At 38.7% G+C, this 24,645-nt stretch overlaps 1 protein-coding gene across 1 annotated transcript in view; it reads right to left on the bottom strand.

The window, feature by feature from the left end:
• Window positions 1-1,912: 1,912 nt before the first annotated feature.
• ppat (phosphoribosyl pyrophosphate amidotransferase) overlaps window positions 1,913-24,645 on the bottom strand; it is a 53,329-nt gene continuing 30,596 nt past the window's right edge. The window contains exons 3-11 of the mRNA XM_078398255.1: window positions 22,484-22,690; window positions 19,321-19,433; window positions 17,281-17,426; window positions 11,804-11,882; window positions 10,901-11,052; window positions 10,239-10,366; window positions 7,289-7,510; window positions 6,987-7,107; window positions 1,913-3,639 (exon numbers count right to left, since the gene is read on the bottom strand). Of these exons, the coding sequence (XP_078254381.1) occupies window positions 3,461-3,639; window positions 6,987-7,107; window positions 7,289-7,510; window positions 10,239-10,366; window positions 10,901-11,052; window positions 11,804-11,882; window positions 17,281-17,426; window positions 19,321-19,433; window positions 22,484-22,690 (1,347 nt within the window). The 3' untranslated portion in view covers window positions 1,913-3,460. The remainder of the gene's footprint in view (window positions 3,640-6,986; window positions 7,108-7,288; window positions 7,511-10,238; window positions 10,367-10,900; window positions 11,053-11,803; window positions 11,883-17,280; window positions 17,427-19,320; window positions 19,434-22,483; window positions 22,691-24,645) is intronic.

Genomic DNA, 24,645 nt, shown 5'->3' with positions numbered 1-24,645 from the left:
GGCGATGGAAAGTGCCGCGGCCAGGCCACGCAGGGCGATGAGGGGCCTGCGAGCGGGTCAATCAAACCTCGCGCTTCGGGGCGGTCGAAGCTGCTACGGCTGGAGCTCCCGAATGCCGGTCGCCAGCCAGGGACCTGCGAGCTCCCGGTGTTGTGGTCTGCAGGGCCCACGGCCGAAGCCTCCGAGATGGTAAGTCCAGGCCCTGCGACCGGAGTCTTCAAGGTCGGTCCCAGCTGGAGGCCGCCGACTCCACGATGTTAGGCCGTAGCGCGAACGGAGACACAACACAGTAAAGGTCGCATCTCCGTTGAGGAGATTAGAAAAAAAGGTTTCCCCCACCCCCAACATATAGAGTTAAAAATAAATCAAAAGAAACATTTAAACGATAACAAAGACAAAAACAAAAAATAGACAGAGACTGCTGGTGAGTCGCAGCTGCAGAACGCAGCCACGCCCCCTATAGAAAATAGGATGGATAGAAAATTTGCTTCATGTAGGAAGCAGAGGTTGATGGTGGATGGTTGTTTTGCAGACTGGAGACATGCTCAGGGATTGGTGCTGGGTCCATTGTTGTTGCCATCTTAATCAATGATATGGATAAGAACGTACAAGACAAGATTAGCAAGTTTGCCGATGATACTAAAGTGGGTGGTATTGTAAATAGTGAAGATGATTGTCAAAAATTGCAGCAGGATCTTGATCGGTTCGGCCGCTGGGCTGAGGAATGATGGAATTTAATAGAGAAATGTGGTGTGTTGCATGTTGGGAAGTCTATCAAAGGCAGGACCTACACATTGAATGGCGGGCCTCTGGTGAGTGTTGTAGAGCAGAGATATCTAGGAGTGCATACCTAAGACAACCTCCCAGTTTGGATTATACGATGTTGTTAAGCTGGAAAGGACACATAAAAGAAAAGATGTTGCCAGCACTCGAGGGCCTGAGCTAAAGGAAGAGGGTGAGTAAACTAGGACTTAATTCCTTGGAGTGCAGAAGGATGAGGGATGATCATATCACAGATTATTTTACAGAGTACAGGAAATCATGAACCATAGGTTTAAGGTGAGGGGGGAAAGATTTCATAGAAACGTGAAGAATAACTTATTTTCTACTACACAGAAGGTTGTGTGTATATGGAACGAGCTGCCAGAGCAGGTAGTTGAGGCAGGTACTATCATAATATTTAAGGGACATTTGGACAGGTACATTAATAGAATAGGTTTAGAGGGTTATGGGCCAAACGCAAGCAGGTGGGACTGGTGTAGATGGGACATGTTGGTCGGCATGGGCAAGTTGGGCCGAAGAGCCTGTTTCATGCTGTAGGACTAACTCTGCATGCCAAGCAGTATCTGTGGGGGCAAAGAATGTTTGATGTTTTAGGTCGAATCCGTGCATCAGGGTTCATTATCCGAGTATTTACATTGGAAAAAAAAATCCACTAATGATGCTCAAGCAAATGCATTGTCTGACAACACACAATACCACGTTTTGAGCAGCTGGCCTACTCCTTTCCCAAGGGCAACTAGCCCTAGAGAAATGTCCCCATAACAAAAAATAATTAAAAACAGACTGGAAGGTGGATATGTCATGCCTCTGTTTAAGAAGGGCTGCATGGAAAAGTCTGGGAATTATAGACCAGTGAGCTTGATATCTGTGATCGGCAGATTACTGGAGATTATTCTGAGGGATGATATTTCTTTGAAATACAACACTGTTATTGATAGGAAAATATTGCTGTTAAATATACTAACAGCAACAGTTTAATTGTTTAAATTGCATCAAGATATTGGGGTCGAGTTTGTTGCTGTTCTTGAGTAGTACCATTTGATCATGGAACTAGACAATCTCATGGTTTCACATTTTACCTGAATAGATAGTACACCCGACAATCTACATTCTCCACCTACTGCACTGCCATCCCACATATAAAACTAAGACTGTCATACATTTGTACATCTGAAACAAATTGCTTCTCATCGATGAGATCAATAATAGACTGTCATTTCCTTTCAAAGGTGTTCTTTAATCTAGTTTTTCAAGCATTTAAATATTTTATTTAAAATCCCACATGAAACCAGAGTATTATTCATATGCAAAAATATCAAGCTTCTTAAAAAAATCACTTTCATCTTCATTCATAATATTGGACAGTATCATACACACGCATCTGAAGCTACTCGTTGTTCAGACTAAAAGGATGGAGTTAAATGTTTTACGTAACTTGTTATGCAGAACAAAAATTACAATTTACAATTTTCCACCATGGGTTCAATATATCCAATTAATGCTTAAAGCCATAATATTGAAATGCAAAGTGATTTACAGTCAGAAAATAAAATTTGATTTCATTTTGTTTTACAGATAAATATCGAAACATGATGCATTAAAACAAAAATTGGACTTCCAGGAGTTCTAAAAGTAAGAATTATTTTGTCAATTAATTATCAGTAATGATTATGGGACAAAATTAACTTAGAAAGCTTCAGCATTCCAGGGAGGCGGTTAAGCCCACGATCTACATCTTTCATATGAAAGTAATCTTCATATTAGACAAAGACAGCATTACATTCTTAATGTACAATGATTGATAACTATTTTAAAATAAAAATACAGGAAATTAAAGGTTTTACTTCACCATGTGAGGAAAATCCTTGTAATCGAGAACAAAAGGCACATTGATTTGATATTTATAGAACATCCAGTTGTACATTAAAATTAAATAGCCACTTCCACTAAGTTAACCACTTTTAAACTATGTCACAGCCTTTGGCAATTTGAGTAGATAATGAATTAGAGAGCAGTCAGTACAAGAGTATTTGGACACAAAATGTACAATAAATGTTTAACTCAACTGAATGAAGTCTTGCTCTTCAAAATAAAATTGAGTTTGTCATGAAACTTTCTTTACCCAACCTCACCATCACCTTGATCTGGTGCCATGTTAAACAACATCCTCCCATTAGTACACATGACAAGCTATATTGCAAAATGTGACCATTAAAAATTGAAACAAAACAATGAAGAAATGTAAAACATATACAAGCATTATCCAAGATCATTACAAACTTGAGTTGCTCTGTTAGTTTAATACTTTTTATACCATAATTTCAAAAATATTGAAGACAACAACTGAAAATGCAGTTCTTTGTTGATAGAATGACTTCAAATAAATCCACTCTCCTGAAACAAGCAAGATCCGTCAAAATTCTACAATGTGATGGAGGATGTAACTGAGGATACAGATTTGTGTGTGCATAATGTAAATAATTCTGGCACCACCAAGAAAAGAATGTTTGGAATTAACTGGAAGGTGAATAAAAACATTCAACTGATAGTAACAAAAGAAACATATCTGGATGTTGAGCACGTTCTTTGATGTGGATGCTGACCTGAGCACATTCTTTGAGGAAAATTTTAAAATCTGCAAAAATAAATGTACTGAATAATAACTACATAAGCAACTTTACCATTCAAGCTCCACAGGGTACTTTCCTGTGAGACAGGCTGTACAGTGACCCATTTGCCTCACTGATTTTTTGTCATTTCCAGTATTATTTAATATGGAATTTGTTTGCTTCTTAATTCCCTCTTGTATAGAAGATATCAATCCATCAACAGAGAGATAAACCACACTATTTGCACCTTCAAAACAAAAGAAAAATAACATTTTAAATGCTTATTATCCAAAAGCTTTGTGAAGTTGCAATCTGTTATGCAATTTTATTATAACTATATAAATAAAAGCTACAGCACTTTCCATGATAGAAATCATACAATATGAATGGAAGAAGTCAGCAGTAATTAAAGCATTTTACTAAAAAGTATTGTTAATTAAGAACTAATGAAAGTCTCAGATCTAATATTGTTTATATAGTATATCAGAATAAGAAATATTCAGAGAAAAATAGTATATAAAACTCCAATTAATAGAATTGTTTATTTGGATAAATTTACAAGAAAATGTATGCATGTTCACATTGACCATCATGCCCTCAGAGGATGCCCTCCCTCACATTTGCAAAAAAAAGATAATCATTAAACAACACAATATAAACAAGGCAACTTCACCACCAATAACATGGGTTATTTCTCTGTAACATAAGGCATGCAATGATTCCTTATGTTAATAAAGACTTGCAGGTATGTAGGCTAATTGGCTTGGTAATTGCAAAAATTGGGAAAATTGTCCCTGGTGTGCAGGGATCGCTGGTCGGCGCGGACCCGGTGGGCCGAATGGGCTTGTTTCCGCGCTGTATCTCTAAACTAATCTAAACTAAATTTGTCTTACTGATTTTTTAAAATAATTTTCAGTATCATTCAAAATGATATATTAAACAATAGACAATAGGTGCAGGAGTAGGCCATTCAGCCCTTCGAGCCAGCACCTCCATTCAATGCGATCATGGCTGATCACTCTCAATCAGTACCCCGTTCCTGCCTTCTCCCCATACCCCCTCACTCCGCTATCCTTAAGAGCTCTATCCAGCTCTCTCTTGAAAGCATCCAACGAACTGGCCTCCACTGCCTTCTGAGGCAGAGAATTCCACACCTTCACCACCCTCTGACTGAAAAAGTTCTTCCTCATCTCCGTTCTAAATGGCCTACCCTTTATTCTTAAACTGTGGCCCCTTGTTCTGGACTCCCCCAACATTGGGAACATGTTATCTGCCTCTAATGTGTCCAATCCCCTAATTATCTTATATGTTTCAATAAGATCCCCCCTCATCCTTCTAAATTCCAGTGTATACAAGCCCAATCGCTCCAGCCTTTCAACATACGACAGTCCCGCCATTCCGGGAATTAACCTAGTGAACCTACGCTGCACGCCCTCCATAGCAAGAATATCCTTCCTCAAATTTGGAGACCAAAACTGCACACAGTACTCCAGGTGCGGTCTCACCAGGGCCCGGTACAACTGTAGAAGGACCTCTTTGCTCCTATACTCAACTCTTGTTACGAAGGCCAACATTCCATTGGCTTTCTTCACTGCCTGCTGTACCTGCATGCTTCCTTTCATTGACTGATGCACTAGGACACCCAGATCTCGTTGAACTCCCCCTCCTCCTAACTTGACACCATTCAGATAATAATCTGCCTTTCTATTCTTACTTCCAAAGTGAATAACCTCACACTTATCTACATTAAACTGCATCTGCCATGTATCCGCCCACTCACACAACCTGTCCAAGTCACCCTGCAGCCTTATAATAATAATAATATAATATTCATTTATTGTCATTGCAACGAGTACAACGAAATTAAAAAAATAGCCAATCCTGACGGTGCGTACAAACATATATGCAATAAATGCAAAAACAAATAAATACATAAATACAATTAAATACAATTATATTAAGTACAAGATTTTTTAACGGTGTTGCCTAGTGCAAAGGTAGTGTTCAGTTCTCGTATGGCCCTGGGGTAAAAACTGTTCTTAAGTCTGTTTGTTCGGGATTTGATCGACCTGAAACGTCGACCAGAGGGCAGATGAACAAACAGACGATGGCCGGGGTGGGATGGATCTTTTATTATTTTGCCTGCTCTACTGAGGCAGCGTAGGCTGAACAGGTGCTCCTCACAATTCACACTACCCCCCAACTTAGTATCATCTGCAAATTTGCTAATGGTACTTTTAATCCCTTCGTCTAAGTCATTAATGTACATCGTAAATAGCTGGGGTCCCAGCACCGAACCTTGCGGTACCCCACTGGTCACTGCCTGCCATTCCGAAAGGGACCCATTTATCCCCACTCTTTGCTTTCTGTCTGTCAACCAATTTTCTATCCATGTCAGTACCCTACCCCCAATACCATGTGCCCTAATTTTGCCCACTAATCTCCTATGTGGGACCTTGTCGAAGGCTTTCTGAAAGTCGAGGTACACCACATCCACTGACTCTCCCTTGTCAATTTTCCTAGTTACATCCTCAAAAAATTCCAGTAGATTTGTCAAGCATGATTTCCCCTTCGTAAATCCATGCTGACTCGGAATGATCCCGTTACTGCTATCCAAATGCTCAGCAATTTCGTCTTTTATAATTGACTCCAGCATCTTCCCCACCACTGATGTCAGACTAACTGGTCTATAATTACCCGTTTTCTCTCTCCCTCCTTTCTTAAAAAGTGGGATAACATTTGCTATCCTCCAATCCACAGGAACTGATCCTGAATCTATAGAACATTGAAAAATGATCTCCAATGCTTCCACTATTTCTAGAGCCACCTCCTTAAGTACTCTGGGATGCAGACCATCAGGCCCTGGGGATTTATCAGCCTTCAGTCCCATCAGTCTACCCAAAACCATTTCCTGCCTAATGTGGATTTCCTTCAGTTCCTCCATCACCCTAGGTTCTCCGGCCCCTAGAACATTTGGGAGATTGTGTGTATCTTCCTCAGTGAAGACAGATCCAAAGTAACGGTTTAACTCGTCTGCCATTTCTTTGTTCCCCATAATAAATTCCCCTGCTTCTGTCTTCAAGGGACCCACATTTGCCTTGACTATATTTTTCCTCTTCACGTACCTAAAAAAACTTTTGCTATCCTCCTTTATATTATTGGCTAGGTAAGAAAATGGAGATTAATGTTTATTTTATTATTAATATTCCTCCATTTCCTTTCCTCCATGCAACTCTTACCATCAAAACTACCACTCCAATGTATTTTCTATGATCAAAAACTAAAATGGAATAGGAAACATACACTACTGATGCTGGAATCTGTAACAAAAATAGAATGCTTGTAGAACCCAGTAGATCAAGTAGCAGCTAAGGAAACAAAATATGTGAGTCAACGTTTCAGGTTAAGATACTGCATCAAATGTGCCGATGAAGGATTTTTCATATGCAATGCACCGGACCTAAAGAAAATTCCAGTAGAATTTCATTACTTCATACCCAATTAACTCCTGTAAAACAATGGGAATTCTGCTATGTTGTTAACAGACTGTTGAGCTATGTGCTTTGCGATGAAAAGTATAATAATTTGTCAAACCTAAATATCCTGCAAGATCTTCAAATTCTGGTTTGTTGGCAATCAGTTCTTCTTTTGTTGGAATGTTGATTCCCATGTAACAAGGGAATCTTATTGGAGGCGAAGCCACACGAATGTGTACCTATGAAAGCATTTTGATAACATTTAAAAAAGCAAGTCATCATTTTGAAAGCTAAGTAAAGCACTTAAAAGCTATTAAACATTGAGATAATTGATAAATTATTTTTGCAATTTCATATTCTGCAGGTAGTACGACCTGGACTAATTTTTTTTAAAGTAACATTTCCCAAGGCATCCTTTACCTCTTTGGCTCCTGCTTCCTTTAAGATTTTAATAATTGGAGAAATTGTATTTCCACGTACAATCGAATCATCTATTAGCACAATCCGCTTTCCAACAAAATTATCACTCAGGGTTCCAAATTTTTGTGCCACTCCAAGTTGCCGCAATCTTGTATTTGGTTGAATGAAAGTTCTGCCCACATAACGATTTTTGCACAGTACTTCTACATAAGGCAGTCCTGCCTGTAAAGAAAAGAAACAATAAGCAAACCACCCAAATTATTAATACCACTGTAAGATTTGAGAAGTTTTCCTTCATTCTGAAAGCAACACCAAACCAAAGAGCTGCAGTTTGGACATTTTAAACGGGAGACTGGGGCTGATAGCGGAGAAAGGCTGCGGTCAGTTTACCAGGGGATGTCACAATCTGTGGGTCCTAAAATGGCCGCAGGACCTCGTGACCAGCCACAAGAGCAAAAACCTTACAGCCCAGTCTCTAGGTTTCTGCAAAGCCACGGCCAGAACAATGGATGGATATTGGCCATGCAGAAACCTGCGAAACCAGGTCGAAGTCCAGACACTGGGGCACTGACATCAGCATACTCACAATGCCCCAAACCGACCTACACAGTTAATCTCGTTAAGGGGGCACAATAGCCCATAGAAAACTACCTGGTAGGTGATGGGAAACCAGTTAAACCCATCACCTCGCAACGAAATACCAATTAACACCGTCTGGCCATCCCCGGTACCCCCGGACATAAGCGCAGATCAAAGGGAAAACTCAATATATATCTTTGAAACACAGAGATCCCGAGATCTGGCGGGAGATAGGACGGGTCAGAATAGTATAACTGGCCACGACTTTTGGGTTTTAAACTCAAGAAGAAATACTTCAAGAAGAAATACTGGAAGTCAAACGGATGCAGGAGGAAGAAAAGACAGGCAAGAAGAAGCGAAGTGCAAGAGAGAGGAACCGGCACGCAACTCGAGAAGAAATACTGCAAGAAAACCTGCAAGGAACGCAAGAAACGGAAGGAAGAAACTCAGGGGACAAGCACGACCCTCACGGAAAGCAGCGGAGAAGCAGCACGAACAGCCAGTAACCCCAGTAATAGCCCCATGGTGAGCATGTACCCCGATCCTGCATATCCTGGACATAGTTTAGTGTAGAGGGGAGGGTGGTTTGAATAAACGTGGGTGTGTAAAGGAATATGTGTTGGTCAATTTTGCGATGTGTCGTACGTTCCCCATCTTACAGTCGTGTATATGTCTTGTAGAACTGTGCGTTTTAGAATTCAGAGTAAAAGGTATTCATGTATATGTCTTGTAGAACTGTGCGTTTTATGATTCATAGTCAAAAGTATTCTTATAGATATGTCTTATAGAACTGTATAAGTATTCATGGACAATAGTCCCAAGCGCTCAATAAAAGCCTTTTCCATTTAAACCCATGTCTTCAAATCTGGTCTGGTTGAATTTTTCTGCACTATAAACGCTCCTGCATCTAAGTCCAGTGTCTAGAACCGTAGGGGGTGAGTGTGTCGAACCACTCACGGGGAACCAGTGTGCGCGGCCTGGTCAAGGCACGGGGACCTTAGGTCGGGCGAAAGCTCGGCGCAGAAACCCCTTACACCACCTAATTTTTATCTCAAAAAAATTCTTGATCATTATGGTACTTGAATTAACAGCCAGGAAAGGGAGAATAATTCCTTTTTTTCTTAAGAATGTTAATTTATTATTTGAGGAAGCCTTTACAATTATTTGAGTCACTGAAGCCAACTGATACTGCACCTATGATACTGCAGTGTTACACAGTCAAAGTGAAGCAAATAAAAAATAATGAGGTATTTTAACAGAAAAGGGTTACTGAGACTTGGTAGGCTTAGATTTTTTTTAAAGTCAGAAAACATGGGAAATGCTGACTTTCAACTCACATTAAGTTTAATTTTTGTGTGCACTCCAGTAAATATAAATGATCTGAGATTTTTGCATTTTGATTACTAAAATATTCAAATGCGGTAATGCTACCAAATATACATTAATTAAGTAGAAATGATTAATTGATAAATCTTCACTTTATGTGTTGTCAGTTGTATATATAAAGTGTAAATGGCATATCACTGACAAACTATCTAGTTCACACCTAATTTACTCCAAATCCAAAAGAAAAAGCAAAGTGATGAGAAATAAATAAGACATAGTTTTACCCATTATTACTTTAAAAAAGTTAAATTCTGATAACCTATTTAAATGTTGCTGATGAGATTAAGATTAGGTGCAGTTCCTTTTAGATTATTGACCTGAATTTCAATCTACAGGGCATGACTGCATTTTGTTGGTGAAGTAATTGTGAAACATCGTGAACACTGAAGATAGTAATTGAGTCAGAATCACATCAAAAGACTAATGAAAATGGTAAAACAGATTAAATTAAATTCAAAGAGAGAAAATAAGCATTTTAGTAAGAATCAACAGTGATCATTGAAACTAAATTATACAATTTTAAAAAAGATACAGGATGAGAGAGATCATACATGTTCTTGTAAAGAGTTGGACAGTTCAAACAGGCCATTTAAAAAAACATGCAGAATTCATGGCGTTATTAATAAAAGACAGCACACGAGTAAATTGCGAAATTAGGTCTTCAGAAAACCACAATTTGAATGATGTATTCATTTCTGCACACTACTCTTTGGGAAGGAGTTAGAAGGTACAAAACAGATTCATGGAATGAATGGTATAAATGATAAGATACTAAAAATAACAAGGAGAGACTGGAGCACCCAAGGGTGTTCACTTTGAAGTCAAAATATATAATTCAGATTGCAAAATCATGAAGAGTTTTTGGTAAGATTAATAAGAGAATATTGATTCTCTAATTAACTTGAAGCCTGCTCTGATGTTTATAGTTTTATGTCTAATTGGACTTCCTTTGATGACTGGGTTGTGTCTGGAACTCTCTACATACCTCTTGTGCGTAACCAAGTGCTGCTGGAGTTGCTGATTCTGGAACTGTGCTGACTACGTCTGCATCAACAGGTGCCTCAATAGCAAGTTGCCGCCCGCAACGCTGCCTGACTGTATACACCATCTGTCCTTATGAATCAAAAGGAAAATTATATATAAATGACTACCACTCAGCTACACTGATATAATATAAAATCATGTAAAAACAAAGAGCAAAATTGTGATAATTTTTCTTTGCCTTAATAAGAATTATTATTATTTTTGTTTAAAAGGCCATTTTAAAAAGCATTTGTTAAAAAAAGGTTTTTGTGTGGTAGTTTACATTGGAAATAGAGGTTTTAGTAAGATGTCATGACAATAAATGCAAGGTGTAATGTCAACAGAGTTTTATTCACAAAACCATTGTATTAAACAGAATTATTAAAAGCAGCACGAGCTAAAATATAATTACTGCAGCAGGTAAGTGTATTCAGATTGAATTTTTGATCATTTGAAGGGCAACGCATTAATACAAGTAACATTTATTGCTAAGTTTTAAAAACATCTCATAACTACAACAATGTTGAAAATTTAGTAAATGTAAACCAGATTATATTTTATAACTGGACCCATATGAAAAATTAAGTGAAACTCCAAAGCATTCTGCTAAAAGTTCATAATTACCTTCAAAAATAGAATCAGGTCTGGCAAAATAGACATACTCAAAGATACAGAATGCAGGTGGATCTCCCCCAGCCCTTGGTACGACATCAAGTGTCTGGATTCCATTCTTAGAGATTTGTACTATTTCCCCTGGTAATATTTCACGATAATATCTCGAAAAACAAAAATAATAATACTCATGACGGTTTAATAAATATCAATATTCTGAACTTCATTTAAAAATGGCATCAAGGCAGTAATGTCAAATATAAATTAGAGGCAAATATAAAAGTATTCCTGAAGATCAGCTGCATTAATTGTTCCAATCACCTTTTCAACAGCTTTGATCATGAGATCTTATGAAAGTGGAACAAGATTGAACTTTATTGCCTTCCATCACAGTGAGGAATGTGGCATCCACTCATGTGGATGTTTATGTTAACTTTTATGTGGTTGTGTGTCTTGTTGCTTTTCACTTAGTATGGCTGTATGGTAATTCAAATTTCACCGTACCTTAACTGGTACACGTGACAATAAACTATGCTTGAAACCTTGAACCTGACGTTCCACTCTACAATTTGTGAAAATACTTTCTAGACTTTACTATGATTGTTTTTTTAAAAAATCACTACACTTCCAAGGTTTATTATCCCGAAGCACATTTAAACTATCCTGAAATGAAAAAAAAAGCTCTAAAAATATAAGGCTACCTTCCTTTACCTAGTTAGATTTGTTATTTTTATCAGGATATACAACGATGACAGAATGCAGAGGATTATTTTAAATAATCCAAACTGTAACTTAGATGTTAAGTATGCTAGGCAAGCTACAAGCCTGCAGATGCATCAGCATGATTTAAATTGTAAACAAATTAACACTTATGTATTTGTCTTAAAACCCCTGCCGCCTTTATTAATGCCTTACCTAGCTCCAATAGATTGGAAACTACACGATTCCGAAGAAACCACCCATCCTTCAGTTTCTGTTTCAATATCTGGTTCTCCTACATTCAAAAGAAAAAGCACAAAAATATCCCAAAACTTCTGACAATTGTTAAATTTCTAAATAGCTAAATTTGACATAATAAAAATAATTCAATTCAACTTCAACAGCAAGGTTTGATCTGAAATGAAAGCACTACAACTTTTAAAAGACTGTAAATCTGCCCGTCTGAGGAAATAGAAAGGGCCCTTCCTAGCCTCTTCAACCTTAACCTCTGTCAAACCTTAAATTACCTGTTGTCAAATCAATAACCACCCGGTGGCGCCAGCAATGGCTGCCTCGCCAACCATCTGTCTGTCCTTTCCTTCTTTGTGTTTAAATAGTATGTGTTAAATGTGTGTTTTTAGTATTCTTTAGCTTGTTTTACGTGGGGGGTGGGGTTGGGGGAAACTTTTTCTAATCTCTTACCTCGACGAAGATGCAATTTTTTTCTGTATTGTATCTCCGTCCGCACTGCGGCCTAACATCGAGGAGTTGGCGGCCTTTGCTGGAGACCGACTATTGAACGCTCCACCGTGGGGAGTATACGAGACTTCAACATCGCGGAGCCCACGATCCCTTTGCCAGGGATTGACCTCGGAGCTCCAACCGCGGGTACTCACAGACTTAACATCACGGAGCCCGCGGTCTCTGGTCAGAGACCGACATCGAGAACTCCAAGCCGCGGGAGTTTAGACCGCCACGGCGCAGGAGTTTCGATCGTCCTGACGCGAGTGCTTCGACTGCCAGCTGCAGGAGCTTTGATCGCCCCGATGGGAGAAATAAAGAGGAAGGGGATTGGACTTTTTTGCCTTCCATCAGTGAGGAATGTGGGGAATCCGTTGTGGTGGATGTTTATGTTAACTTCTATTTATTTGTGTCTTGTTGCTTTTGTTTTCATATGGCTGTATGGTAATTCGCATATCACTGTACCTTAATTGGCACATGTGACAATAAAAGTCCTTTGAATTGTCTGATAGCAAGTCCTCCAAGTCAAACTTTTCCCCCACTTTTTATGGACCAAGTGCAGGCAAGTGGGACTAGTCTAGCTGGGACATTGTTGGCCGGTGTGGGCGAGTTGGGCCGAAGGGCCTGTTTCCACACTGTATCACTCTATGACTCCATGACTTGGTATCTTAGACAATTTCTATCCTTTATTCCCCAAACTTCTGCCAAGGCCATCTACTTAGGCTTAACCAGGACTTTCTTCACATCCTGTTTTAACCAGAACTGAGCTTTAACTTTGCATGAGGACAACGATGAAAAGTTAGCAACCTTTAATTGTTAATTGATTCTTTCTCCACAAATGCTGTCTGACCTGTTTGAGTATATCCAGCAGTATATGTTATTTTTGGTGCCCAGGATCTGCACGATATAACTCACTATTCTTTCTGCTTGATAATTTTCACTTGAGTGGCTGAATGTTCTAAGCATCAATTCCTCCATTGTTCCTTGACACCTTACCAGTTCAATGTTATTCAATGCAAGAAAAAATGAAAAAAAATTAATAAAGTGCAATATTAATCACTGCTTCATACTGAACTTTATTTGTTAGTTTGATGACTTGTAAAATATTCCTTTTGTGATATCACTACTTGGCAATCTCAATTATTACTTTGTCTTGGAACCATCTGCTAATCTCACCAAACTGCATTAGATTTCTGAAACTACAGCTCAAAATTTTAGATGGGGAAGGGAAGGGAGCTGACAGATTACAGAAGTGGTTAACCAGATCATAACCTTTGAAAAGTGGAAGCTTGGCTGACATTAAAAATCAAGCATAATTTGTTGTAAGATCTCCTGGGTGGTGAACAGCTTATCTCCATGATGGAATCTCCGATGAGAGAGCAGACTATTAAAAGTGCTACTCCACTTTTACAGTTAAAGATTTTAGAGTAACTAAAATCACAGGTTAGTTATACTTTTTTTGTAGTGGTACTCTAATGCTGGACCAGAAAAAAGACTTGGGCAGTCCTTGTGTGCGACTCAGCCTTTTGAAACGGAAAATCGGTGTTTTCACATAGTCCTGATGTCCAAAGCTTCCAAAGAGAGGCTTTGAACTTTTATGTCAATATTTTATACCCCACTGTGACCATTACTCGCACGACTGTTCAGAGAAATTACATGAATACTTCATGAAGCTTCGTACGAGAGTAATTTGGGTTTCTTTCTCAATTTATTTGGTTATCATCCCAAGATTTCCACCATGGAAACTATATCCTGCCATTCCCTCTCTGATGAATATGACTAATCCGACACATCATACATGCAAAAGGTTATACTATTACTATGAATTGGAAATAGTCATCCAATATCATGTTGGTCAGTCACTAAATCATTACTCTCAGTCTAATCAGGATATAATTTTTATAGTATTTTTAGTATTTGAACAATTGTTCATCCCAGTTTGGCAAAAGAATAAATCAGGGAAGGTAGTGCATCCGTGGCTAACAAGGGAAATTAGGGATAGTATCAAAACAAAAGATGAAGCATACAAATTAGCAAGAAAAAGCAGCCTACCAGAGGACTGGGAGAAATTCAGAGTCCAGCAGAGGAGGACAAAGGGCTTAATTAGGAAAGGGAAAATAGATTATGAAAGAAAACTGGCAGGGGACATAAAAACTGACTGCAAAAGCTTTTATAGATATGTGAAGAGAAAAAGATTAGTTAAAACAAATGTAGGTCCCTTGCAGTCAGAAACAGATGAATTGATCATGGGGAACAAGGACATGGCAGACCAATTGAATAACTACTTTGGTTCTGTCTTCACTAAGGAAGACATAAATAATCTGCCGGAAATAGCAGGGGACCGGGGGTCAAATGAGATGGAGGAACTGAGTGAAATCCAGGTTAGTCGGGAAGTGGTGTTAGGTAAATTGAATGGATTAAAGGCCGATAAATCCCCAGGGCCAGATAGGCTGCATCCCAGAGTGCTTAAGGAGGTAGCCCCAGAAAAAGTGGATGCATTAGTGATAATTTTTCAAAACTCTTTAGATTCTGGAATAGTTCCTATGGATTGGACAGTAGCTAATGTAACCCCACTTTTCAAAAAGGGAGGGAGAGAGAAAACGGGGAATTACAGACCAGTTAGTCTAACATCGGTAGTGGGGAAAATGCTAGTCAGTTACTAAAGATGGGATAGCAGCACATTTGGAAAGTGGTGAAATCATTGGACAAAGTCAGCATGGATTTACGAAAGGTAAATCATGTCTGACGAATCTTATAGAATTTTTCGAGGATGTAACTAGTAGAGTGGATAAGGGAGAACCAGTGGATGTGTTATATCTGGACTTCCAGAAGGCTTTTGACAAGTTCTCACATAAGAGATTAGTATGCAAACTTAAAGCACACGGTATTGTGGGTTCAGTATTGATGTGGATAGAGGACTGGCTGGCAGACAGGAAGCAAAGAGTAGGAATAAACGGGTCCTTTTCAGAATGGCAGGCAGTGACTAGTGGGGTACCACAAGGCTCAGTGCTGGGACCCCAGCTATTTACAATATACATTAATGATTTGGACGAGGGAATTGAATGCAACATCTCCAAGTTTGCGGATGACACGAAGCTGGGGGGCAGTGTTAGCTGTGAGGTGGATGCTAGGAGGCTGCAACGTGACTTGGATAGGTTAGGTGAGTGGGCAAATGCATGGCAGATGCAGTATAATGTGGATAAATGTGAGGTTATCCACTTTGGTGGCAAGAACAGGAAAGCAGACTATTATCTGAATGGTGGCCGATTAGGAAAAGGGGAGATGCAACGAGACCTGGGTGTCGTGGTACACCAGTCATTGAAAGTAGGCATGCAGGTGTAGCAGGCAGTGAAGAAAGTGAATGGTATGTTGGCATTCATAGCAAGGGGATTTGAGTATAGGAGCAGGGAGGTTCTGTTGCAGTTGTACAGGGCATTGGTGAGACCACACCTGGAGTATTGCATACAGTTTTGGTCTCCTAATCTGAGGAAATACATTCTTGCCATAGAGGGAGTACAGAGAAGGTTCACCAGATTGATTCCTGGGATGGCAGGACTTTCATATGAAGAAAGACTGGATAGACTCGGCTTGTACTCGCTGGAATTTAGAAGATTGAGGGGGGATCTTATAAAAACTTACAAAATTCTTAAGGGGTTGGACAGGCTAGATGCAGGTTGTTCCCGATGTTGGGGAAGTCCAGAAAAAGGGGTCACAGTTTAAGGATAAGGGGGAAGTCTTTTAGGACCGAGATGAGAAAAAAAAATTCACACAGAGAGTGGTGAATCTGTGGAATTCTCTGCCACAGAGGGTAGTTGAGGCCAGTTCATTGGCTATATTTAAGAGGGAGTTAGATGTGGCCCTTGTGGCTAAAGGGATTAGGGGGTATGGAGAGAAGGCAGGTACAGGATACTGAGTTGGATGATCAGCCATGATCATATTGAATGGCGGCGCAGGCTCCTGCACCTATTTTCTATGTTTCTATGTTTCTATAATTTTTATAGTATTTTTAAGCTTCCTCACAGATTAGATGAACCAACCAACATTTTATAAAGTCATTCAATTCCAAATTTCCTTCAATGATGTTTGAAACAATAAAGCCCATAATGGAATGGAAAGACCAAAGGCACAAGCATCTTCTCATTAAGACTTTAAAAAATATATACATTTACCATCATGAATAGGGTTAATTTAATCCCACCAGAGTCCCAACCGGCATGCTTCAAGTAAAAGTGGGGACCCAATTGTGTCAAGTGATTCGAATACACAAAATTTGAACATCCCAACACTCCATTCTGAAAGACACTGAACTTGGTAGAAGAACTTTTTATTTCCACTCAATGCAGCAGTGGAATTGCTGCCTTTCAGCACCAGACACCTGAGTTTGATCCTGACCGCGGGTGTTGTCTGTACAGAGTTTGCACGTCCTCCCTGTGATCACATGGGTGTTCTCTGGGTGCTCCAGTTTCTTTCCATGTCCCAAAGATGTACAGGTTTGCGGGTTAATTGGCCTGTAAATAGCCCCTAGTGTGTTGGATGCCAAACTGGGATGATATAGAACTAGTGTATGGGTGATCGTTGGATGGCGCAGACTGTAATGGGCCAAAGGGCCCGTTTCCCCACTGCATCACAAAATAAAACTATAACTGATTTTCCTGCAGCTTGCGAACAGGAGTGAAGTCTGAATTTTAAAATCAAGTTTGGCATCTTTTTATAAATGAGAAAAGGACCCAAAGTGCTGGAGTAATTCAACTCATCAGGCAGTATCCCTGAAGAACATGGATAGGTGACATTTTAGGATGAGACCCTTCTTCAGACTGATTGTAGGGGATTGGATGAGGAGGGGGGGTGGGGAAGAAAGCTGGACATAAGAAATTGACATTTTCCCTTAACACATGTCATAAAAAAATTAAAACCACAGGACAAGTTTTAATTCTGAACAAAATGTATCTTACCTGAACTCTGCAGCTTTGAAACCGGCACAAGACAGCCAATGCATAAGGGACGATTTCCATAAGGATCACGAACAGCATATATTACATCTTTATGCATAAGCAGTATTGAGTAAGAGGTAGATGTTGCAGTCATCAAATTTCTAATCCTAGAAATGAAAGCCAGATTTGGTTTTAAAACTATTTTTCTCTCTTCACTAGTTCTCCCTTTTTCCCCACAGAGGAATCTGATAATTTCCCAGCATTTTTAAATTTTTATTTCAGCTTTCCAGTCTCTGCTTTTTCTTAAATTTTCATCGTTCAATCTAGATAAACCAAGAAAAGTTCATCAAATATGAAACTTTTATTGTTCCTCACTCGACAAATCCCACCTGACCTCTTGGGTATACCCACCATTTTCTGTTTTATTCTGATTTACAATTTCAGCAGCATTTACCTTTTGGCTTTTTCTTTTTTTTATTCTTGGATTTTTAAAAATATTCGCTTTCTCAATCATTCTTAGTCAAAACATTGGAGATATATTCTAAAGTGATCCCTTTTAATTTGCTAACTTGCATGCTAAATTTGCTCTTTGGCAATTACATTAAAATATATGTATGAATTTGAGTATTATGATCAATTTCATATGATTCAGGTATCTTGCGATCTGCACCCAGCATTGCTCAATATGCCAATTCACTGGATTTGCCACGGAACCTTTTACAATGTTCCAAATTATGGAATGTAAAAAAATACATGATTCCCCTTTCAAATGTCTGGAATGAAAAGGATTGTAGCCCTATTTTTAAATGAGAGTATTCTAAACATTAATTATATCAGACAGTGAAAATAAGTCCACTTTATATTGCAAGCCCTGCGCTTGTAAATCTTCTTGCTTTCTATACTACATTTATTCGCGAGTTACAAGAAATTTTGTTATCTATTTCATGGCAAACCTTCTTTGTAATTCACGAGTGCATATAATTTTTATAATCTTTGTGAACAACCAGCATGATGTTACTTCTCACTCATCAAGGCTTTGTATCAAGGATAATGTCAACAGATTACACCGTGCATCATGCCAGTTGCATGGGTTTAAACTATGGTATTGCAATACTGAAGTTCACTAGTGCGTGTGTAGCAACAGGTAAATCTGCAACTCATATCATTGTAGGGAAGGTATTTGGGTCAGTTAACAATTTTTCTACTACCTGAATGTTGAGTGAGGCATTCAGTTACATGACAAAACTTGCTTCAACAAGCATTGTCAACTAAAGAGAACTACTTTTATGCAACTTTAACAAGCTGTGTTATTTATTTTAAATGAAGATTATTCCACAATTTCTGCAAAATTCTTTTTTTCTAATAATTGCATTCAGATATTTATTGCACATGTAAAACTTAACTTACATTTTCTTTAGAGCTAGGATTGCACAAGTGTAATTAGCAAAATATAAATGTGAAAAAATCATAATGAAATGTTTATCCCTCTGCATAATCTTTCAGAATCATGGCATAAACTATGAGATATTTATGTACTTTAAAAAAGTATCAATGACTGCCAGGTTGTTACTACCCTCAGTATATTGCAATATCATGTTAAGTTGTAGTATTTACCAATCCCCTCAGGTTTTTTTGAACTGAACTTGTTAAAATATGTTTATGTTTAAAATGGCAGTGGAAAACACCAGCTGAAAAACGAAGACATGAAATTGTTTTTTTTTTTAACATTACACCATGACTTCCTATTTGAATAAAGACACTTAATGTAAATTTACTTTAAAAAAAAAAGTTATGCACATAAAGAAGGTCAATCATACATTTTAAAGCCTGGACAGAAAATCAGGAAGAGAGCATGTGATCAGTTTAATTATAAAAAATTGTTTATCCTCAAAAGCACCAAATGCATTATCACTGCCGGCACAAGCAGCTTTTCTTAACTACTGTGGGTCTTAGCCAAATTTATGTCAGCGTTATGCCAGGGTGTGTGTGTGTGTTTTTTTAAACAGATATTGCATTATTGCAAAATAAACCAAAAATGTTCTGGAAAATGGTTTCCTCTACCTGGCCACCCAGTCAGGTGTATCGGCTTCTTCCTTTGGTGGGGTCAGAGCTAGAAGTTGCATAATAAGCTCACTGTCAGAACTGGTTGATAAGCCAACCCCATGACGTAGCACCTGCAATATCAATTGAGAAGTTAGTTATTTTATTCCACTCGTAACACACACAGGCGCAAAATGTAAATTCACCATTCAATAGGAAGCCTTGAACTGATTATTACTTACACTGGGAGAACACAGAGAAAAAAGGAGCTCCAACCTTCAATGTTTTAATTTTTTCCACCCAACCCTCGTCTCTCTGAACGCCCGAATTTAAATAATTTTAACTAGAAACACCAGCACTTTTTTCTAGCATCATGCACACAAACAGAACTTACCAAGTGGAGTGACATTGTATGTATTCTGGACTAATCCAGAATCAACAGGCTGCATTATCATTGCTGCAAGATGCACATGCGTGGTAAGAAAGCTAGAAGCGAGAGGCAGGATAAAGTGTGGCAGGTAATAGGTGTATGCTAGTGAGGGAGGGATTTAGATAGGCACATGGATGGAAAAAAGGCCAGAGATAAAAACAAAAGTGGATTTCCCCCCTTATGTTAGAGATGGACTTGGCAACTGTTTTGCTGAACATTTGCACTCGGTCCGTCCGCCAAGGCCTACTGGATGTCCAGTTTGCTAATATTTTTAAACTCCCTTTCCCATTTCCACACTGACCTTTCTGTCCCATGCCTCCTCCATTGCCAAAGTGAGGCCACACACAAACTGGAGGAACAGCATCTCATATTCCACTTGGGTAGCTTACAACCGAACTGTTTGAACACTGAATTCACCAATTTTGTGTAAGCTCCTTCTAACACCCACACAATCTCTCCTCTCTTCTCCCCCACATTCCCCTTTTTCCTTCCCCCTCCCCTCCCACGTCCCACATAGACTCCCACCTATTTCTCCCTCCTGCTTTTCCTCGTCTGGATTCACAATTCTATTCCAACCAATTGCCCTTCAAAACATCACCTTTTCATGGTCTTCAGAGATGTTGCGAGATCTGCTGAGTTACTCTAGCACTTTGTGCTCTTTTGTATATTACCCAGTATCTGCAGTTCCTTGGTTCGACACTGTACCATTGCTCCATATCATCTGTACTTATTGGCACGAATCAGCAAGGAATGACCATTGCCTCGTGGAATTCCCGAGAACAAAGAGGTATTCTTATGGTGAATGGTTAAAAAGTTAGCTCTATATTCTTTAGTTTAAAAGAACAAGGGGTGATCTTATTGGAACATGACAAGTTAGATGTTAAATGTTCCATTATTGGGGGAGCGTGAATGAGACAACATAATTACATGATAAGGGTAATCAAGTTTCTGGGTTTAAATATCACCAACATAAGGTCATAAGTGATAGGAGTAGAATTAGGCAAATTAATGCTTTTTACAAAGAGGGCAGAAATTATTTAAAAGCAATCAAATTAATACTAACTTAGAACATCTCATCCGCCAAATGTCCATTCTGCAATTAATAGATTTAAATAAATCTCCTGAAACTGATGAAACCTGTGGGAAGTAGAAGCCCTCTAAACTTTTTTCTCCTTAATATTGGAACCTGAACTCCTCTTTGCGCGTCTGAGCACCATATCAGACAATCCATGGGCAAGAGATACCTTATCAACTCTGTAGTGGTAATGATGAGGATGAGACAGTATGACAGGTTTGTGATAAAGCAAGCAAAGGACAAAGTCGCAAGACTTTGAGTAAGCAATACATGGGGATGCAGGAAATATTTTTTTAATGCAGCAAATAGAATGGTAATCAACTTGAACTTGTTGTTTATGAGGTGGGTGGAAGCAGAAATAATCAATGATTTCAAAAGGAAGTTGAATAGACACAATGGAAATAAACTTGCACAACAATGGGACTGACTCCGTTACAGAGAGCCAGCATGGACTTGATGATCCAGATGGCCGCCTTCTGTTCAGTTACAATCGCAAAAAAGCATGGATCATCTTTGCACGGGCAATGCTTCAATTTGAACATTCCCAATGCAACAGTAGAAAGTTTTCTGGCTAAATTTGCAATGGAGTTGATGTCTTCTCAGAGGATTATACCATAGACAATAGGTGCAGGAGGAGGCCATTCAGCCCTTCGAGCCAGCAGCGCCATTCAATGTGATCATGGCTGATCATTCTCAATCAGTACCCCGTTCCTGCCTTCTCCCCATACCCCCTGACTCCGCTATCCTTAAGAGCTTGAATGCATTCAGAGAATTGGCCTCCACTGCCTTCTGAGGCAGAGAATTCCACAGATTCACAATTCTCAGACTGAAAAAGTATTTCCTCATCTCAGTTCTAAATGGCCAACCCCTTATTCTTAAACTGTGAGTATACAACTCAGATTGCAACGATCACAAGGGGATTGCAGGAATGTTAAAAATGAAGTTCTATTTCCCTCTGATTATAAATATCTGTACAATAATTTGCTGTCTTGGATAAATCATACATTTACTACCCACACACTAGTTCATGCGATCACGAAGCAGTGACTGACAATCACACGAGACTCTCTTCAACACGATCACAGAGCTTCTTACTTACAAGAGTCCATTAGTTACAGTGCCTCAATGAGTTCAAAGGATCCTTTATGTTCTAATTTTACAATAGACAATAGGTGCAGGAGTAGGCCATTCAGCCCTTCGAATTTTCAGTGACCATAGACACATGAATGAAGGATTAATATAACAATAAGATGTTAAATTGCACCAGGCATTACTTTATTTCCAGTACTGTACTTCAAAGCTTAGTAAAAGCGTGGCCAGACAGAAACAGTAGCTGAGGAACTGCTTTGGTCATTGCTCTCATCAGTAGCTACCACAAACGGTTGCTTTGGAATATTGCTTATTTCTCATTTGTTTGAAAATACAACAGATGTGTGTTCAGGTTTGAGAAATTTGAGGCAAGAATGCCACAAAATGAGTGTTACTTGCCAACAAACGTCAAACTTTTAAGTAATGAAGTACAGCCAAGAAATGAAGTTTGGATCTGGACCCAATTTCAATTATCCATTGCTGATCTTTTGTGTTGTGAAGAGATGACATTCAGCAAAAGGTGAATAGTTCAAAATGCAATACTTCCTTCAATCATTAAATCATTACACGTAATTAGATCAACGTTGTACCTTCATTCTTAATTGTTTTGCATTGACCAATTCTCCATTGTGAGCTACAGCAATCTTTCCATGAAGCGTTTCCACCACAAATGGTTGACAGTTCTGTAACTCAGAAATACCCGATGTAGAATATCGCGTATGTCCTATACCCAGATTTCCACTGCGAAGCTTTTGTATTTGTTCTTCATTAAAATTACTGTTTACAAGGCCCATTCCCTATGAAAAAAAAACACATTTTTAGATACTCTTGATTTCCGTAATTTTAAACTCAAAATTGTCATAGATTTGAGGAGGTATAAAACATCTCTAATTTGTGTAAATGACAATTCATTTTTTTCTCCGATTGAAAATTTATTGGAAATCTTACTTAAAATATAAGCAACTACATTTAATGCACATGAACTTCAAAGTTACATTTTTATTCCGAAAAGTACTACTCCAGGATTTAATAATACATTTGGAAATAACAGCCTGTTTCAACAATACTTTAAAAATCATGGCAATAAAAGTTATTGCTACAATTTCTTCCAACACCTAGAATTGCATTCATTTTAGAGGATGTTTTTGGGGGAGTACAATGGAGAAAACAGTACGCCATAGACGTAGCAAGTCATTACCATCTTTTAACTGACGAGGCAGAGACTAAAGTTCATCTTGGAATATTTTTGTCTTTCTTTTTAAAGTTATAGTCTTGGTGATGAAAGTATTTACTTAAATCTAACTAATCACAGTTGCACAAGTTATTGATGGAATAGTTTGGGTACTGGATTTGTCTCCAAATTTGTTTTAGCTGTATTATAAGAAAAATAAAGTTCTACAAAATTACAAGTCACCTTGGTATTTTTATTATAATTGAAACAGGCCAAGTGAATGGGCAAGGACATGGTAGAAGACATGTAATATGGAAAATTATGAACGCACACACTTTGGTTGGAAGAAAAAGGCATAGTATTTTATAAATGCTGATACCCTGAAAGATATTGGTGGTCAGAGCAACTGAGGTGTTCTTGTACATGAATCATTGAGGTTAACATATAGGCTCAGCAAGTAATTACAAAGGTAAATGGTATAATGTGGTTTCTTGCAGGAGTATCTGAGTACAAGAGTAGAGACATGTTCCAATTACACGAGTCCTGGTGACATCATACCTGGAATGTCATGCTAACTATAATTAGAATATAGTGTAGGAAGGAACTGCTGATGCTAGTTTAAACCGAAGATAGAGACACAAAATGCTGGAGTAACTCAGGTAGGCAGCATCTCTGGAGAGAAGGAATGGGTGACGTTTCGGGTCGAGACCCTTCTTCAGACTAGTCAGAGGAAAGGGAAACGAGAGATATAGACGGATGTAGAGAGATCAAATGAACGAAAAATCATTTCGCTAAATACCTTTGTTCAGTCCGCCTGGACCTACCTGATCTCCTGGTTTCCAAACACTTTAATTCCCCTTCCCACACCGACCTTTCTGTTCTCAGCTCCATTGTCAGAATGAGGGTAAACACAAATTGGAGGAACATCTCATATTTCGCTTGGGTAGCCTGCAACCCGGTAACATGAATATTAATTTCTCTAACTTCAAGTAACCCCTGCATTCTTCTTCTCTCTCTCTCTCACTCCCCACCCAAGTCGCAACAGCTTCTCGTTCACACCTAGCAAACAGCTAACTATGGCCCGTTTCCTTTATCACCGTTACTTTTTTGCATGTCTTTCATTCATTTCTTATATATCTCTCGACAACAGTCTATATTTCTCGTTTCCCTTTCCCCTGACTCTAGTCTGAAAAAGGGTCTCAACCTAAAACATCACCTATTCCTTTTCTCCAGAGATGCTGCCTGTCCAGCTGAGTTACTCCAGCATTTTGTATCTATTTTAGAATATCAATTTCAGGTTTGGTCTTCCTACATAGCTGCAATAGTAGAACAAGGAATAACAGTATGAAAATAAGGAGTCAGTCTTTGAGGGCAGTGTTAAGGAGGCATTTATTCAACCCGAGGGCAGTGATCTTTGGAAATTTTCTGCTGAAGAGGATTATTTATGGGGGCTCAATCTTAGAGTATATTCAATTCATAGATTCATCAAATTTCATACAATAAAGAAATCATGGTGCATTAGATTAGTAGAAGAAACGTAGCCAAGAGATGAAGTATGCTTTTCTTTTTTGAATGGTAGAG

The sequence above is a fragment of the Rhinoraja longicauda genome, chromosome 1 (genome assembly GCF_053455715.1).
Source record: "Rhinoraja longicauda isolate Sanriku21f chromosome 1, sRhiLon1.1, whole genome shotgun sequence".
In the NCBI taxonomy this organism is placed as follows: domain Eukaryota; kingdom Metazoa; phylum Chordata; class Chondrichthyes; order Rajiformes; family Arhynchobatidae; genus Rhinoraja; species Rhinoraja longicauda.
This window is presented reverse-complemented; position numbering and strand designations above follow the sequence as displayed.